The 18,255-nt window shown below is 45.7% G+C and overlaps 1 protein-coding gene across 13 annotated transcripts in view; it reads left to right on the top strand.

Annotated features, from left to right (window-relative positions):
- The window catches only part of SLC37A1 (solute carrier family 37 member 1), a 102,072-nt gene that overhangs the window by 63,691 nt on the left and 20,126 nt on the right, over positions 1-18,255 (top strand). For 10 of the 13 annotated variants that reach the window (XR_015141404.1, XR_015141297.1, XM_086337978.1 and 7 more), the window contains 3 exons: positions 2,025-2,062; positions 9,608-9,688; positions 16,544-16,675. Coding sequence is in view for 11 of the 13 variants with exons in the window: in XM_086337978.1 (XP_086194104.1) it covers positions 2,025-2,062; positions 9,608-9,688; positions 16,544-16,675 (251 nt within the window). In the remaining 2 variants the exon portion in view is untranslated. Of the gene's footprint in view, positions 1-2,024; positions 2,063-2,261; positions 4,864-7,433; positions 7,641-9,607; positions 9,689-16,543; positions 16,676-18,255 lie in introns of those variants that run through there. The other 3 variants (XM_086338218.1, XM_086338184.1, XM_086338281.1) reach the window with 2 other exon arrangements.

Here is an 18,255-nt window from a genome sequence, read left to right as displayed (position 1 = left end):
ATTATGGGCACGGGAAAGCTGGGGGTTGAGGGGAGCTGATATCAGTGCGTATCGCCAGAGCCATCAGGTCCACCAGGGCTCCCTGGGCCTACCCTCAGCAGAGGGTGAGCCAAGAGGAGCCTGCAGCCCAGGATCACATGTGGTCCAGGGACCCCTATACTATATCCCACTCTGTGTCTTGTAGGAGGGAACTCCGCTGTGGGAATTTTAAAGTCCTGTGGCTCAGTTTGTGTTTCAAGGCAGTGAAACTATCTCACCATCTTTTTATAAAAAGGCCCAGGTTCTGGGTGGTGGTGGGGGAGCAGAGCTGTTGAAAGGTGGCTTTCTGGATTCTCAAGAAGTGGGGTTTGCTTCCCAAGGCTGCTGCTGCTGCTGCTAAGTCGCTTCAGTCGTGTCCGACTCTGTGCGACCCCATAGACAGCAGCCCACCAGGCTCCCCTGTCCCTGGGATTCTCCAGGCAAGAACACTGGACTGGGTTGCCATTTCCTTCTCCAATGCATGAAAGAGAAAAGTGAAAGTGAAGTCGCTCAGTCGTGTCCGACTCTTCGCGACCCCAAGGACTGCAGCCTACTAGGCTCCTCCATCCATGGGATTTTCCAGGCAAGAGTACTGGAGTGGGGTGCCATTGCCTCCTCCATTCCCAAGGCTACTCAGGGCAATAAGCTCAGCTCTCGTTCCCAGATCACATGGACATGGTCTTAAATTAGGAAAATGAAAAATGCCTAGCTTCTGGATTTGTTCCTTTTCATGTCCTTCCCTCCATCAATGAGAAATTAATCACTAGATTTAAGAAAGAATTGGAAAGTTTTATTTGAGCCAAATTTGAGCGTTACTATTATCCGGGAAGAGTGTCTTAGAATGCTCTGAGAACTGTTCCACCAGTTAGAAATCAGGACACAGATTAGGTTTTTGAGACAGAAGACTGTACATCAAATGTCATGTTATTGACAGATCACAAATCCAGGTCTGAGCGGCATCGTGGTGGGTCCTGTGACCCCTGACCAGACCCAGAAGGGATGTGATCTTTAAGGACTGTTCTGTGGATGCTGGGAGAATGTTGTTCTTCCTGGATGAGCAAGTGATCCTGCCAATGGGGAGATTTGAAAAGTGAAAGTGTTAGTCGCTCGGACATGTCCGACTCTTTGAGAACCCATGGACTATAGCCCACCAGGGTCCTCTGTCCATGGGATTCTCCAGGCAGGAATACTGGAGTGGTTGCCATTCCCTCCTCCAGAGGATCTTCCTGACCCAGGGATCGAAGCCTGGTCTCCTGCGTTGCAGGCAGATTCTTTACCAGCGGAGCCACCAGGAAAGCCCTGATGGGAAAGTCTGGTCCATGCCTAATCCAGATACAGAATTCACAGTGAGGAGGAGAGGTCTCCAAAGGGCAGAGAAGAATCTTCATGTTTAAATTTTTCTTTGCTTGCTATAAAATATGACTTATTTCACACCTCCTTGCATTTCAGTAAAAGGCATTTTGTTCTATTTCAAGATAGGTGTTTTGTGCCCACTAATCTTTCCTTCTTATTCATCCCATAACATTAAATGACTCATCCTAAATGTTATCAGAGTCCCACTGCTCAGATCTACTGGTCATGTTTTCTCTTTCCTTCTGACATTTACCCTTTAAATGTATCTGACAAGGCTGGTCTCCACAGTACACTTATGTTCTGCTTATTTTTGTTTGTAAACTGTTTTCTGTTTTGCAAAGCGGGCTTCAGATTCATGATGACCTGCGTTTGCTGGCACTGGTTGCCTGTTCTCCCAGCTTCAGTGCGCAGGGATCAGGCCGTCTCGGGGCCTGAGTGAGGGAAGGGGTGTGTGCATGTGGGTTTGTGCAGGGGTGGCCAACCTCTGCCCTCACCCACCAGGCATGCTGCCTTGCACATTGTCTTTTTTTTTTTTTTTTTTTAATGGTTGTTAATTTAGTAAAAGTGTCAGATGGTGCCTTGTTCTGGTTTAATTTCTTGTGTCGGAGGAAGCACCCAGCCCTGATTCACACTGTTCCTGTTTGGTGTTTCAGATCCAAAGGACATCGCCTGCTCTGCCTCCCCGGCCTCGGTAAGGACATGCTCTCTGCTTCTCATGTCTTCCAGGACTGTATCTGGTTACTGTCACCAGCCTGACCCTGTCTGTCCTGTCCGTGGGTAACAAATGTGCACACCAGTCCCACCCTCAAATATCAGCAGTTCTAGAAAAAGGATTACTTAAAATGATAACAATCATCACTGTCCTCACGTGTAATTGTCCTTGTGCACAGCTCAGACGTATGGAAGAGCATCCCTGTGCTGAAGGCGTTCCTGCACTTGTGTGTGTGACCTGGGCTGGAGCTGAGTCATTTCCCCTGCTCAGTCCTCCTGAGAGCTCGAGGAGCCCCTGGGGTGCCAGCTTCTCCAGGTCTCGTGGGGAATCGGGGCTCCCCTTCCTCTTTCCAACTCTCAAAGGGATTCGGTCAGAGGGAGAGACTGGACTGATTTCTGGGGACGTTTCATCAGATTCTACAACAGTGTCAAAGTTCTCTTTTCCACAGGAATTCTGCTCACTTCCTGTAGGGCCCTGGAGAGACATGGTTGAGGGGAAGGGAGGGCTTCCCGAGGGGCCCCAGAGGCCAGGGGCTGAGGCTGAGCTTGGCTGCTTCCCCATCGGCTCTGTCCCTTCACACATGCCCCTCATCATGAGCAGAGCTCTGTGCAAAGCTGCATCTGCAAGGCCTTTCACAGGTGCTGACTTCTGGGCACAGCCCCGTCCTGGGAATTTCCCATCCAAAGGTCTTCTTTTCAGCATGCAGTTTTTATTTTTCCAGTTCTTTAAAGTTTTTGTTACAGAAATTTTAAAACACGTAAGAAAGTAAAAAGAATAGTGTCATGAATGTGCGTGTACCCATTACCTGCTCATCTCATGTTATCAGTACCCCTTCTAAGACCCTCCCCCCCCCGTCTCCTCAGGGTTTATTTTGTATGCAAATATTGGTCATCATATTGTAACATTTTGTCTCTGACTATTTCAGTGTATGTTTATAAAATATAAGGATTCTTTTTTTTAATTTTTTAAAATTTATTTATTTGGCTGCTCTGAGTTTTAGTTGCAGCATGCAGAATCTTCCTGAGTCATGTAGTCTCAGAAGTTGTGGCTTGCAGGCTTAGTTGCTTCTTGTCATGTGGGGTCTTAGTTCCCCAACCAGGGATTGAACTCATGTCCCCTGCACTGCAAGGCAGACTCTTAACCACTGGACCACCAGGGAAGTCCCGTAAGGACTCTTTTATTAAAAACAAACAAACAACAACAGAAAAGAATAGAAAAACAATAGGGAAAATCAATTAAACTTGTCAACAGAAAAAACACACAACCTGTAAGTTGTGAGCGATGTCTTATTCAGAGAACTCACTGAGGACTGAAGCCTCCCAGTGGCTCTGAGGAAGTGTTCCAAAGAGGTAAGGGAGGGGCCAGGATGGATAGGAGTTTTTGCTGAAACAAAAAGCCACATACTTCAAAAGATTATTGCTAATCACAAAAAACCAGACATCTCAAGTAAATGATTTTATTGCTCGTGTCTGTATGGTAAAATGCAGGAGACTGGGCTCATTGAAATTATTCCTTAGATAAGCATTCTATATATCCTAGCTCTCTATGGCTAGGATCCTTTTTCATATTCCTGAAACCCCTCAGGGCACCCTTAGAAGGGGGCTGTAGTGGCTGATGGCTTGGTGGCAGCAACATTCTTTGTTTACTGAAACTGGGAGGCAACATTTTTTGACCATAAGTCAAAAGTTGGTTCTTTGAAAAGATCTGTAAAATAGAGACTCCTTTAGACTGATTAGGAAAAATACAGAAGATTCACATTACCAAAATCTGGAATGAGAGAGGGGATGTTACTACCAACTTTATAGAAAGAAGTATAAAGGAATTCTATGGACAACTGTATACTAACAAGTTAGATAGCTTAGAATAAATGGGAGAATTCCTAGAGAAATATAAATTGCCAGAACTGACTTGAGAGAGAATCTGAATAGACCTATAACAAGGAAAGAAACTGAATTATTAATGAAAAGTTTTCATATTAATACAAAGATAACCCCAGGACTAGATGACTGCACTGGTGAGTTCTACCAAACATTCAAAGAATTAATACCAGCTATTCACAAACTCTTCTAAAGAAATAAAAGAGAAAACTCGCCACTTATTCTATATTATCCTACAATATAGAAGACATCACAAGAACAGAAAACTGCAGACCAAGTTCTCTCATGAGTGTAGATGCAAAACTTAACAAAATACTAATCCAGCAGCATATAAAAAGGGTTAAGCATCATGATTCAATGGGGGTTATTCCAGTATACACCTGGTTTAACACCTGAACATCAATTAATGTAATACTTACCTTGATAGAATAAAGGACAGAAACTCTGGGGTCATTTCAATAGAAGCAGAGGAAGCCTTCAACAAAATCCAGCATCCCTGAATGATGAAACACTCAGCAGACTAGACATAGAAGCGACTTGCCTCAACCAGATGAAGGGCATCTATGAAAATCCACAGCTAACATCACACACTTCATGATGAACGATGGGATGCTTTCCCTGTAACATCAGAAACAGAACAAGGATGACTGCTCTCGCCATTTCTAGTTAATGTACAGGAAGTTCTAGCCAGAGCATTTGAACAAGAAAATGAAATTCGAGGCATGCAGATTGGACAAGAATAAGTCAAAAGTGCCTCTTTGTAGACGATGTGATCTTGTCTATAGGAAATCCCAAGGAATCCACCAAAAACCTGTTCACACGAATTAAAAAATTAGCAAGATTGCAAGATACAAAATCAGTATATAAAAGTCAGTTGTATTTCTATACATTAGCAATGAACAATCCAAAAATGAAATTAAGAAGGCAATTTTATTGACAGCAACAGCAAAAGGAATGAAATACTCAGAAATAAATTTAACCAAGGAAGGACAAGACTGATACATTGACAACTACAAAACATTGTTGAAAGAAATTGAAGGCCTAAGAAATGAAAATACATCCTATAGTCACTGCCAGGAAGACTCAGTGAATATTGTCAAGATGGCAGTATTTCCCCAAATGGACCTACTGATTGTGTGTAATCTATATCAAAACCCCAGCTGGCTTCTTGGAAAAAATTGATAAGTTAATCCTTGATTTCTTATGAAAATTCAAGGAATCTAGAGTAGCCAAAACAATCCTGAAAAAGAGTGAAGTTGGACTCACACATCCCAATTTCAAAACTTACTACAAAGCTGCTCTAGTTAAGGCTCTGTCTATGTTACTATCATAAGGTTAGACATATAGATCAATAGACTAGAACTGAGTCCAGAAACAAACCTTCACATGTGTGGTCAACTGTTTTTCGACAAAGGTGCCAAGACCATTCAGTGGGAAAAAGATGGTCTTTTAAACACGTGGTGCTGAGACAGCTGGATAGCCACATTCAAAGAATGAATTTGGAACACGTCTTCATACCATACACAAAATTAAAATGGATTAAAGACCTAAAGTGAAAGTCATTCAGTTGTATCCAACTCTTTGTGATCTATACAGTCCATGGAATTCTCCAGGCCAGAATACTGGAGTGGGTAGCCTTTCCCTTCTCCAGGGGATCTTCCTAACCCAGGGATCGAACCCAGGTCTCCCACATTGCAGGCAGATTCTTTACCAGCTGAGCCACGAGGGAAATCCAAACGTACTGGAGAGGGTAGCCTTTCCCTTCTCCAGGGGATCTTCCCGACCCAGGAATCGAACCAGGGTCTCCTGCCTTGCAGGCGGATTCTTTACCAACTGAGTTATCAGGGAAGCCCCAAAGACCTAAAGGTGAGAGCTAAAACTATAAAACTCTTAGAAGAAAATACAGGAGGAAATCTTCATGATCTTGGATTAAGCCAGCATCCTTGGATATGACACCAAAACTACAGAGCATGGAGGTAAAAACAGATAAATTGGACTTCACTGAATTTAAAACTTCTAGGCTTCAAAGGATACCATCAAGAAAGTGAAAATACAACCCAAAGAATGGTAGAAAACATGCACAAATCATATATCTGATCATAGACTTATATCTAGATTATGTAAAGAACTCTGCATTCAGAAGGGTGTATCTTTCTGTTTCTCCTTTGCCTTTAGCTTTTCTTTTCTCAGCTATTTGTAAGGCCTCCTCATACAACCGTTTTGCATTTTTGCATTTCCTTTTCTTTGGGATGGTCTTAATCACTGCCTCCTGTACGATGTCACAAACCTCTGTCCATAGTTCTTCAGGAACTATCCTAAAGGAAATCACTTCTGAATGTTCATTGGAAGGACTGATGCTGAAACTCCAATACTTTGGCCACCTGATGCAAAGAACTGACTCATTGGAAAAGACCCTGATGCTGGGAAAGATTGGAGGTGGAAGGTGAAGGGAACGACAGAGGATGAGATGGTTGGATGGCCTCACTGACTCGATGGACATGAGTTTGAGCAAGCTCTGGGAGTTAGTGATGGACAAGGAAGCCTGGAATGCTACAGTCCGTGGGGTCGCAGAGTTGGACACGACTGAGTGACTGAACTGAACTGAACTATATAAAGAACACTTAGAACTCAGTAATAGAAAGACAACCTAGTTTAAAGGGGTTAAAAGAATCTGAAGAGGTGTTTCTCCAAAGCAGATAAGTAAATAGCCAATAAACACATGAAAAGCTGTTTAATGTCATGAGTCATCAGGGAAATGTAATCCAAACCATAATGAGATACCACTTCATACTCACTGCACTGGCTGGAATCAAGAAGATAATAGCAGATTGGAACACTCATACACTGCTGGTGAGGATATTAAAATGGTGCAACCACTTTGGAAAACAGTCCGGCAGTTCCTCAAAACGTTAAGCGTGGAGTTACCAGATGACCCAGCAATTTCACTCCTGGGTGCATCTGAAAGAAATTCAGTGCAGTGTGGTGCGTGTGCGCCCAGTTGTGACCCCATGAACTGTAGCCCACCAGGCTCCTCTGTCTGTGGAATTTTCCAGGCAAGAATACTGGAGTGGGTTGCCACACTCTCCTTCAGAGGATCTTCCCAATCCAGGGATAGAACCTAGGTCTCCTGCATTGCAGGTGGATTCTTTACCACTCATGCCACCTGGGAACCAAGAGAAATTAAAACATATTTACTGTACACACACACACCAATACACATGCGCGTGCGTGCACACACACACATACACACCATAATTCCAGTGGCTGAGCTGTATCTTGTCCGACAAGCCTATGTGGAGGGTGTTTTCTTCCTTCTGAATCTGCTGGTGTAAGAAGGTCTCTTTCTTTTCACTTGTTAGAGAAAAACATTGGCCTATATTATTTCTGAAGGCCTTTCAGTCTTAAAAATGTGAAAGCCATTCATAAAAGTTTAGTTGCCTTAACCAGCATCTTTACGTTTTTTTATTCTTCAGTCTTGTCACTTTGCCGACAAAGGTCCGAATAATCAAAGCTATGGTTTTTCCAGTAGTCGTGTATGGATGTGAGAACTGGACCATAAAGAAGGCTGAGAGCCAAAGAACTGATGTTTTCAAATTATGATGCTTCAGAAGACTCTTGAGAGTCGCTTGGACTGCAAGGAGATCAAACTGGTCAATCCTAAAGGAAATCAACCCTGAATATTCATTGGAAAGACTGATGCTGAAGCTCCAATACTTTGGCCACCTGATGTGAAGAGCCAGCTCATTGGAAAAGATCGTGATGCTGGGAAAGACTGAGGGCAAAAGGAGAAGGGAGCAGCAGAGGGTGAGATGGTTGGATGGCATCACCAACTCAATGGACATGAATTTGAACAGACTCTGGGAGATAGTGAAGGACAGAGGAGCCTGGTGTGCTGCAGTCTGTGGGGCTGCAAAGAGTCGGACAAGACTGAGTGATTGACTCTCTGACATACATCACAGCAGGATCCTCTATGACCCACCTCCCAGAATATTGGAAATAAAAGCAAAAATAAACAAATGGGACCTAATTAACCTTAAAAGCTTCTGCACATCAAAGGAAACTATTAGCAAGGTGAAAAGACAGCCTTCAGAATGGGAGAAAATAATAGCAAATGAAGCAACTGACAAACAACTAATCTCAAAAATATACAAGCAACTCCTACAGCTCAACTCCAGAAAAATAAATGACCCAATCAAAAAATGGGCCAAAGAACTAAAGAGACATTTCTCCAAAGAAGACATACAGAGGGCTAACAAACACATGAAAAGATGCTCAACATCACTCATTATCAGAGAAATGCAAATCAAAACCACTATGAGGTACCATTTCACACCAGTCAGAATGGCTGCGATCCAAAAGTCTACAAATAATAAATGCTGGAGAGGGTGTGGAGAAAAGGGAACCCTCTTACACTGTTGGTGGGAATGCAAACTAGTACAGCCACTATGGAGAACAGTGTGGAGATTCCTTAAAAAACTGGAAATAGAACTGCCTTATGATCCAGCAATCCCACTGCTAGGCATACACACCGAGGAAACCAGAAGGGAAAGAGACACGTGTACCCCAATGTTCATCGCAGCACTGTTTATAATAGCCAGGACATGGAAGCAACCTAGATGTCCATCAGCAGATGAATGGATAAGAAAGCTGTGGTACATATACACAATGGAGTATTACTCAGCCATTAGAATACATTTGAATCAGTTCTAATGAGGTGGATGAAACTGGAGCCTATTATACAGAGTGAAGTAAGCCAGAAGGAAAAACATCAATACAGTATACTAACGCATATATATGGAATTTAGAAAGATGCTAACAATAACCCTGTGTACGAGACAGCAAAAGAGACACCGATGTATAGATCAGTCTTATGGACTCTGTGGGAGAGGGAGAGGGTGGGAAGATTTGGGAGAATGACATTGAAACATGTAAAATATCATGTAAGAAACGAGTTGCCAGTCCAGGTTCGATGCACGATACTGGATGCTTGGGGCTAGTGCACTGGGACGACCCAGAGGGATGGTATGGGGAGGGAGGAGGGAGGAGGGTTCAGAATGGGGAACACATGTATACCTGTGGTGGATTCATTTTGATATTTGGCAAAACTAATACAATTATGTAAAGTTTAAAAATAAAATCAATCAATGCAAAAAAAAAAAAAAAGACTGAGTGATTGAACAACAACAGTTGGAGTATAGCTGATTAGGGGCTTCCCAAGTGGTGCAGTGGTAAAGAATTGACCTGCCAATGCAGGAAACGTGGATCCATTCCCTCGCCAGGAAGATCCCCTGGAGAAGGAAATGGCAACCCACTCCAGTATTCTTGCCTGGGTAATCCTATGGACAGAGGAGCCTGGTGTGCTGCAGTCCATGGGGTCGCAAAGAGTTGGACGTGAATTTGCGATTGAACAACAGCAATGTTCTTCAGTCTTGGATGACTCTTCAGGAAAGGATTTCACTTTTACCCTCTGTTATTCTGAGGGTCTGGAGTCTTGAGAATAAACTGAGCAGCTTTGTTTTGTTTTAAACATTTGCCTTATTTTTCCTTGGTAGCATTTTCATGAAGACAGTATCCTTGCTGCAGTGAGCGTAGCTGTCATTTCTGGTCGTTGATTCAGTAATTGCTCTAATTAACTTTCTTCCCTCAGCATCCGAGAGGCTACGAGAATGGTGCACACAGGTTCTGGCCGCAGAAGCCAGTCCCAGCTGAGGAGAGGAGCAAGCCTCTGGTGAGTTCCGCAGGCAGGCAGTTGGGGTCCTGCCTCAGTGACACCTGTTGCAGACACCCAGGGTGTTGTATTTCTTCAGTTCACATTTTTGTTCATTTTGTTTGGATGGTGGGCTGTGCTTACTTTAAGTTTGTGACTCGAATTTGTGAGTGATTCATTCATTGGACAGCCATCTGCAGCATTTGGGGTTGCAGCCCCTCTCCAGGTGAGACTGTGCCAGGGGCATCATCCCCTCACCCAAAATCCTGTCACCCCTGTGGATCTCACATCCTGGGGGAAAGAGGGCAGACGTGGGGTACAGAGAGAAACCAACCAGACAGAGCTGCCCAGAGAGGACTGAGCAGGCGCTAGTTCAGGCCTGGTCTTGGGAGCTTCCCTGAGCCAGTGGCCTTGGGCAGAGGTGTCTAGGAGGTGAGGGCTGAGTGTGCACATACTGACCCAAGGGGGTTTCAGGTGGGGAGAGCATAAGGTGGGCTGGGAATAAGAGGGGAACCCGGAGACAACGTAGAAAGTCAGCTTCCAGCCCCTTCACTGCCTGTCCATTATACAGAAGAAGTTGAGGCACAGATGGGCTGAGCTCCCTGCCAGGTTCCCCTCAGAAATGAAGAGGTTAGATGCAATCCAGGGCTCTTCCCTGGCCTGGGCCTCACCTGAACCTCTCCTCTTAGGATGCAGTCAGCCCTCCGTATCCAGGGGTCTGTGAAACCTGCCCATATGGGGGCCGACTGTTCTTAGCCATCGAATGCGAGGGATTTGAGTCTCTAAGGGGAATCCTGATACCAATCCCCTACAGATCCCGGGTACCAAGGGAGGGCTGTGCTCCCAAGAAATGCCTTGCATCGCTTCTGCCTGGCTGAGCACACCCCGCTGCAGGGCCACTTTATATTTGGTTATAATCCTTGAAAGTGTATGGTATTTTCCTTTCAAGTCAGTTAGCTTAAAGGATAAGTGTTCTAAACAGACTCCTACACTTTTTTTCTTTATTGTCCAAGGGAACTATTTCAGGTGGTTGAAATAATGGAAAAAGGAAAAATAGTGTCTCATACAGTTTGGTTCTTGGATTTTAGTGAAATTCAACTGAAATGCTTTCAAATCTCTACTCATTTCTGAGTTTCCATCAAAATCAGGTATCTCAGATTGGGCTGATGTAACAAAAATATCATAGACTGGGTGACTAAAACAATAAGCATTTATTTCTCGCATTTTAAACGTGTGTTTCTGGAGGCTGGGAAGTCCCAGATCGAGGCTCCAGCAGATCCGACATCTGGAGAGAGCCTGCTTCCCAGCTGGTGGGCAGCTCCCTTCCCCAGGAACCCTCACATGGTGGAGCAGGGAGGGAAGCCAGCTCTCTGCTGTCTCTTCCTATATGGGCACTAACCTCCTCACCCAGCTCCACCTTTGTGGCCTAATCACCTCCAGGAGGCCCCACCTCCTAATTCCATCATGTTAGAGACAGGAGTTCAACATACACATTTGGGGGGAACAGAAATACTGGTATAAAGCATCGGGTCTTAATCAGTGTCCAGATGGCTCTAATTCCTCTCCATTTGTTCCAAAGACTTACCCTTTTCTAAAGGTGCGAGCCAGGCCCTGTGTTCTGATGTAGTTTTGTGTGTGTGTCTGTGTGTGTGCTCAGTTGTGTCTGACTCTTTACGACTCCACGGACGGTAGCCCATCAGGCTCCTCTGTCTATGGGATTCTCCAAGCAAGAATACTGGAGTGGGTTTCCATGCCCTCCTCCAGGGGATCTTCCTGGATCCCAGGAGGATTGAACTTGGCTCTCCTGCATTGCAGCAAGATTCTTTACCATCTGAGCCACCAGGGAAGCCCCTTTAATTGATATGTCTTTTTTTTTTTTTTTGATAATTTTATTTATTTATGACTGTTCTGGTCTTCACTGCTTGTGGGCCTTCTCTAGTTGCAGAGAGTGGGGCCTACTCTTTAGTTGCAGCTCAAGGGCTTCTCACTGTGGTGGCTTCTCTTATTGCAGAAATGGGCTCTAGGGCATGAGGGTTTCAGCAGTTGCAGTTCCCAAGCTCTAGAGCACCGGGTTGTGGTTAAAGGACTTAGTTGCTCTGCAGCCTGGGATCTTCCCAGACCAGGGATTGAACCTGTGTCTCCTGTATTGTCAGGCAGATTATTTACTACTGAGTCACCAAGGAAGCCCTGGTATGTTTATTTTTTATTTTATGTATTTCTTTTGACCATGCCTTGTGGCTCAGGGGACTCTTAGTTCCCCAACCAGAGAATGAGCCCAGACAACTTCAGTGAAAGTGCCCAGTCTTGACCACAGGGATCAAACCTGCATCTTTTGCATTGGCGGGCAGATTCTTTACCACTAGAGCCACCTGGGAAGCCCCTCTAATGTAGTTACTGGCCAGGAAAGCTAGCCTTGTCTTCTAGATGGGACTTCCTCTTCCTTTTTCTTCTACAAACGTCTATGTACCAACATGTCACCTAAGAGACACTGACATATTCCGAGGCCCCAGTAGGTGCTGTTTCAGGCCGACCTTGATGTGCACATAACCAGGCAGGCGTCGGCGGCGGTGGAAGGGCATCTCCTTTCAGCTGGCCCCGGTGCACTAATCAGGCCTGGTCCCCTCCCTTCTGTCGTAGGAAGGGCTCACGCACTAGGTGGCCCTCAGGTCAGCAGGCAGGATGAGTCACAGGTTTGACAGCACACCCTGCTGTCCCCTTTCACAGAGTGACCAGCTCAGAGCTGAGCCTCACCCAGGCCCCTGACCACGATGGCTTTTCAGCTGGGACTGCTTAATCCTTTCCTGCCCCAGGCATGGTTCTTAATGACTTCATGGGAAAAAAAATCATAAAGAAGGGAGTAGGGCGAGGACAGGAACAGAGAAAGAGGCTCTGGGATCACTTCCCATGTGGTGACCTGCATCCAGCTTTGTGGGTTTTCATGATGTCATGTTGGGGATGGTTGACATTTGTCTTCCTTATAGCTATGTGTCTTTTTTGTCATCTTTGGCTTCTCTAAGGGTCTTTTGTTTAATAATTCTTTCCACTTTCTGTTTTTTATCTTTTTAAATTGTATTTTTATTGAAGTATAGTTGAATTACAATGTTGCGTTAATTGCCTGCTGTACAGCAAAGTGACTCAGTTATACACACGTATATTAACACATTCTTTTTCATATTCTTTTCCATTATGGTTTATCACAGGATATTGGATATAATTCCCTGTGCTCTATGGTAGGACCTTGTTTATCCATTCTGTATATTCCAAGTTCCATCTGCTCACCCCAAACTCCCAGCCCAACTCTCTCCTACACCTCTGAGGGTCTTTCTGATGGGTGTGGCTCAGCAACCACTTAAAGGGTGCTGAGCGGGTGTTTAGATGCTAAAGGTTAATGCCCGAGATCGATGGGATTGGGGGTGGGGTGGGAAGGAGGTCCAAGTGGGAAGGGATATATATACATATACATACAACTGATTCACTTTGTTATACAGAAGAAACTAGCACAACATTGTAAAGCATTTATACTCCAATAAGAAATTCTTTAATAAAAACAGAAATAAAGGTTACTCCATCCAACAGCTCCACGTGGGGCCAGCACAGGCTGAGGCTGGGTCACTCATGCAAACTCCCGCGTGTGTTTGCTTTCATCACACGGAGCCCTTTTGCTCTATGAATGTGTCAACCTCAGAGTGTGGATCCTCGGCTGAACAAGCCCCCAGCCCACTGAGGGCTCTCTGTCCCAGGAGATGCCCTGGGGGCTCCAGGCACACCACTTTCTGTACCTAGTTCCCCCAGCGGGTCTCTGTTGGTTCCCGGAAGGAGGCAGCTTTGCTCTCCTGGTTCGCTTTGGGACCCCCCTCCCCCACCATGACCTCACTGATCCCTCGTCCAGACGCTGCAAAATACGGGACCTGGGAGGCTGGAATCACCCCCTCCTCACTCCCCCAGGTTGTGCATAGAGGATGAGCAGGTGTGGGCAGGAGGTTGTCTTAAATGAAAACAGGGCTTCCCGACCGGCCTGAGGGGCTCCTCACAGCTTAGGGCAGAGAGGCTGGACTGGGGCTTTGAACCCAGTATACAGAATACTGTAGCCAGTGTTCTAAACAAGGAAGGACCAGTGCCAGCCCTGGGCTGTGACCAGGTGGGTTTCTCTGCTGGACCTGTGATTACTACCCTCCTGGTTGAGCAGTTTTTTCTCTTCCTTTTTTCTCGTTCAGTTCAGTTCAGTTCAGTTGCTCACTCATGTCCGACTCTTTGCAACCCCATGAATCGCAGCACGCCAGGCCTCCCTGTCCATCACCAACTCCCGGAGTTCACTCAGACTCACGTCCATCGAGTCAGTGATGCCATCCAGCCATCTCATCCTCTGTCATCCCCTTTTCCTCCTGCCCCCAATCTCTCCCAGCATCAGAGTCTTTTCCAACGAGTCAACTCTTTGCCTGAGGTGGCCAAAGTACTGGAGTTTCAGCTTTAGCATCATTCCTTCCAAAGAACACCCAGGGCTGATCTCCTTTAGAATGGACTGGTTGGATCTCCTTGCAGTCCAAGGGACTCTCAAGAGTCTTCTCCAACACCACAGTTCAAAAGCATCAATTCTTCAGCGCTCAGCCTTCTTCACAGTCCAACTCTCACATCCATACATGACCACAGGAAAAACCATAGCCTTGTCTAGACGGACCTTTGTTGGCAAAGTAGTGTCTCTGTTTTTCAATATGCTATCTAAAGCATCTTTTAATTTCATGGCTGCAGTCACCATCTGAAGTGATTTTCTCGTTATCTGGCTGCATTTCATGGTTCACCTGTCAAAACATTTAGTGGTTAAAAACAGTCTATCCTGCGGTTCTCAGCCTAATGACACAAACGGCTCTCTGGGGGCCTGCTCCCAAGATTGCTATATTGGGTCTAGGGTACAGCCTGGGAGTCTCTCAGAGTGCCTAGGAGATGCCAGGGTTGAGAACAATTGATTTCGTTTCCTACACAGGACAGCTGGTGCTAGTGGTAAAGAACCCACCTGCTAATGCAGGAGATGTAAGAGATGCTGGTTGAACCCCTGGGTTGGGAAGATCCCTGGAGGAGGGAATGGCAACCCACTCCAGTACTCTTGCCTGGAGAACCCCAAGGACAGAGGAGCCTGGTGGGCTATGGTCCATTGGGTGTCAACTGACTGAAGTAACACTTAACACACACACAGGACAGCCGTGTAATTCTCCCGAGAGAAGTTTATCTCCAAACTCAAATAGAGGGTCTCTGTGTTCATATACCTCTGTGGCATTGTCTTCAGGAGGATGCTCTGGTTCCAAGCCGGGGCTTGTCGTCTACATCCTGGAGCATCAGAGCACACGGTTCACTGTGGCCATGCTCACCAGAGGCCAGCTCTCGATGTCCGAGCCATGCATGGCGGGAACCAGGCTTCTCAGCGACGCAGCCAAGAGGGCGGTGCTGGGTGCTCAGTGCCCGAGGGGCTGCCCCTGCTGCAGCCTGCCACTCTGTTTCCCAAATCTCTGTTCTTCACTAGAAGAGAATTCTGATATCAAGAAAGAGATGTGGCAATGCTTTGTCATTTTCTTTTTTTTTTTTTTCAATTTAACTGCATTTTGAATCCTGCTTGCACAGTATAGTGTGAGTGAGTGATAATCACTCAGTCTTTGTGCCCCAATGGACTGTAGCCTGGCAGGCTCCTTTGTCCACAGAATTCTCCAGGCAAGAATACTGGAGTGGGTGAGATAAATCAATAAAACCTGTTTGATTTTGTGGAAAGTCTGGAATACATAGAAACATCTCTTTTTAAGTCTTCGACCTTCATAGTGCCTTTATGAAGGAAATTTTTCAATCATCCTTGCTCTGACTTGATGTCCCACCCTGAGTTGGGGACCACTGTTCTCTGCTTTAATGATGATAAACTTTAGGGATGTCCAGAATCAAAATTTATGAAATATTGGAATTAGTTTATGAAGTTTAAAATAATATTGTTTGTGATTATGTACGTCCTTTGTGAACTCCTTAAAAAATACAGGATTGTGTAGAAAATTAACTGACATTTCATACAAATTACATATAATTCTGGGGCTTCCCTGATAGCTCAGTTGGTAAAGAATCTGCCTGTAATGCAGGACACCCCAGTTTGATTCCTGGGTCAGGAAGATCCTCTGGAGAAGGGATAGGCTACCCACTCCAGTACTCTTGGGCTTCCCTTGTAGCTCAGTAAACAATCCGCCTACAATGCAGGAGACCTGGGTTGGGAAGATCCCCTGGAGAAGGGAAAGGCCACCCACCCCAGTATTCTGGCCTGGAGAATTCCATGGACTGTAGAGTCCATGGGCTCGCAAAGAGTCAGACATGACTGAGCAACTTTCACTTTCACACATAATTCTACCACTGAGTGATAACCATTGTCAGTTTAGAATTTAGCTTCTTTTTCCCTATAAATAAATCCAATAGTTAACCTACTTAAATAGGTTTATATTTAAACATTCAATGAGATCATAATGAAAATGCTTTTGAATGATGTTTTATTGCTTAATGTATCATAAGCACTTTCTCATGTCTTCAAATCTCACAACCTTTTTTTTTACAACTGCAGAATATGTTGGTTATGTGGCTGTTCTTTAGCAATTTTTCTCAATAATGGTGTGACATTAATTTTATCATATAAGTATTTTTCCACATCGAAAAGTATTTTTCACAAATAGAGTCCTAGAGTTGAGTCAAAGATTCTGCATGTCTTTGATTAATGTTTCCCAAAACCACGTGGATGCTGATGGCCATAAAAACAGTGGCCATGTGAGGATGTTGTCCAAGGCATACCCACCTCCCAAGTCGACTGCCTGATAACACGTCTTCTTCTTTTCCTTTCTCTTTTTCTGCGGGGTTCGTCTCCAGGACCCAGAGATGCAGCGTCTACTGCTGTCGGATGGGAAACACTCGGGCCACCAGAACCACGTGGTCGTCCTCCCGGCAGACGGCGGGGGCGGCATGGCAGCCATCAGCTTCACAGGGGCCCTGAAGATTCCCGTGAGTACACGACCCTCTTGAAAGGGGGCATTTGTGAACAGTGAACAGTGTCTGTTTACTACAAATTACACATAATGCTGTGAACAGACACTGGGCTGTTGATAAGTTTAAAAGGAGAAGTCCATGATCATATTATCTACACATTAGAAATCCAAGTGCTGTCCTTATGGCTGTTTTGTTCAACTCTTTGTGACCCCATGGAATGTAGCCCGCCATGCTCCTCTGTCCATGGGATTCTCCAGCAAGCATACTGGAGTGGGTTGCTATTTCCTCCTCCAGCGGAATCTTCCTGACTCAGGGATCGAAACTGTGCCTCCTGCATTGGCAGGCAGGTTCTATACCACTGAGCCACCTGGGAAGCTCATAGAAATCCATAGCATGAACCAGAATTGCAAGCAGATCAGCTCAGGGCTGAATAAGGCTGCAGTGTTTTGTTCACCTATTAATAGTTATAAAATATATTATATATGTATATTATGGATGTGAAGACCATGAGCTGCCAGAGCAGAGCATGCTGGGAGCTGTGCAAAGGCCTGGGAGCAACTGTGTTCCTCTGACGTGGAGCTGTGGAGGGGGACAAAGGCAGGGAGCCAAGAGCAGAGACAGGAGGAGGGGGAGAGCACACTGGCCGCTGGGGGCCACACTCTAGAACACCTGGCTCCTGCCCTTGGGTGCCTGTTCAGGGGAACAGATGCAGGCAGGGGCACTTCCCTCATTCTGGCCTCGGGGACAATTGGAAGAGGGAACCCAGAGGCTCCATAGCAACTATGCTGAGCCAGAAACCTAACAGTGCACCCAGAACCTCAGCATCCTGGCACCCAGTGAAGAAACTCAGAACTGCTGCTTTAAACAGAGAGTTCTGCCAGCTCCCAGATAAAACTGGGCTGCCGAGGGCCCAGGAGCTGCTCTCCTGCCAGAAGAGACCACTGAAGGTCCAGCCTGGACTTTCCAGGGTCCCTAACAAAGATATATGGGGGTTTGGCCTGCAGGAGATGCTAGTTCCAAATAACAGTTATTTTTTAAATTTGTTAATAACAAGTAGTAGCTTTTCTGCTGCCCCTTCATTGTGTAGCTGGGTCAAATACAGCTGCTAGAGTTAAGTGCCCACCATAAATAGGAGTTGGGTGGAGGCAAGAACAGGCTTCAGAGCCCTGGCCTGGCCTGCCCTGGGCGGGCTGGTTACGCCCGGCACAGGTGGTAACCGCTCTAGGCCTCTGTTTCCTCACCTGTAGTGCAGGCTCAGTGGCTGTATAACTAGTTAGTGCTGTTCTCGGGATCAAATGAGATCATTAACTACACAACAGGCACAATGCCACGCACTTGGTAAGCATTATACACACCGCCCATACTGGGTGTGACTGTGAAAACGTTGTTTAACTTCCAGAGCACTGACATGAATTGCATACTGTGTCCTCTGCTTGGATTTGAAGGGCGTGCATAGCTATGCACTGTGATAGCCTGGGAGAAGCAACCGAGGTGTCGGCAACCGAGCAGTCGGTTCCTTAGTGTTTACCCGATTTCTCACGCTCATTTCCCAAGCGATACCTGGACTTACTATCTCACAAGGGCCACCTCTTTCT

The sequence above is a fragment of the Bos grunniens genome, chromosome 1, assembly GCF_055505025.1.
Source record: "Bos grunniens cultivar Pamir isolate PY7600 chromosome 1, Bosgru_T2T1.0, whole genome shotgun sequence".
Taxonomy (NCBI): Eukaryota; Metazoa; Chordata; class Mammalia; order Artiodactyla; family Bovidae; genus Bos; species Bos grunniens.
This window is presented reverse-complemented; position numbering and strand designations above follow the sequence as displayed.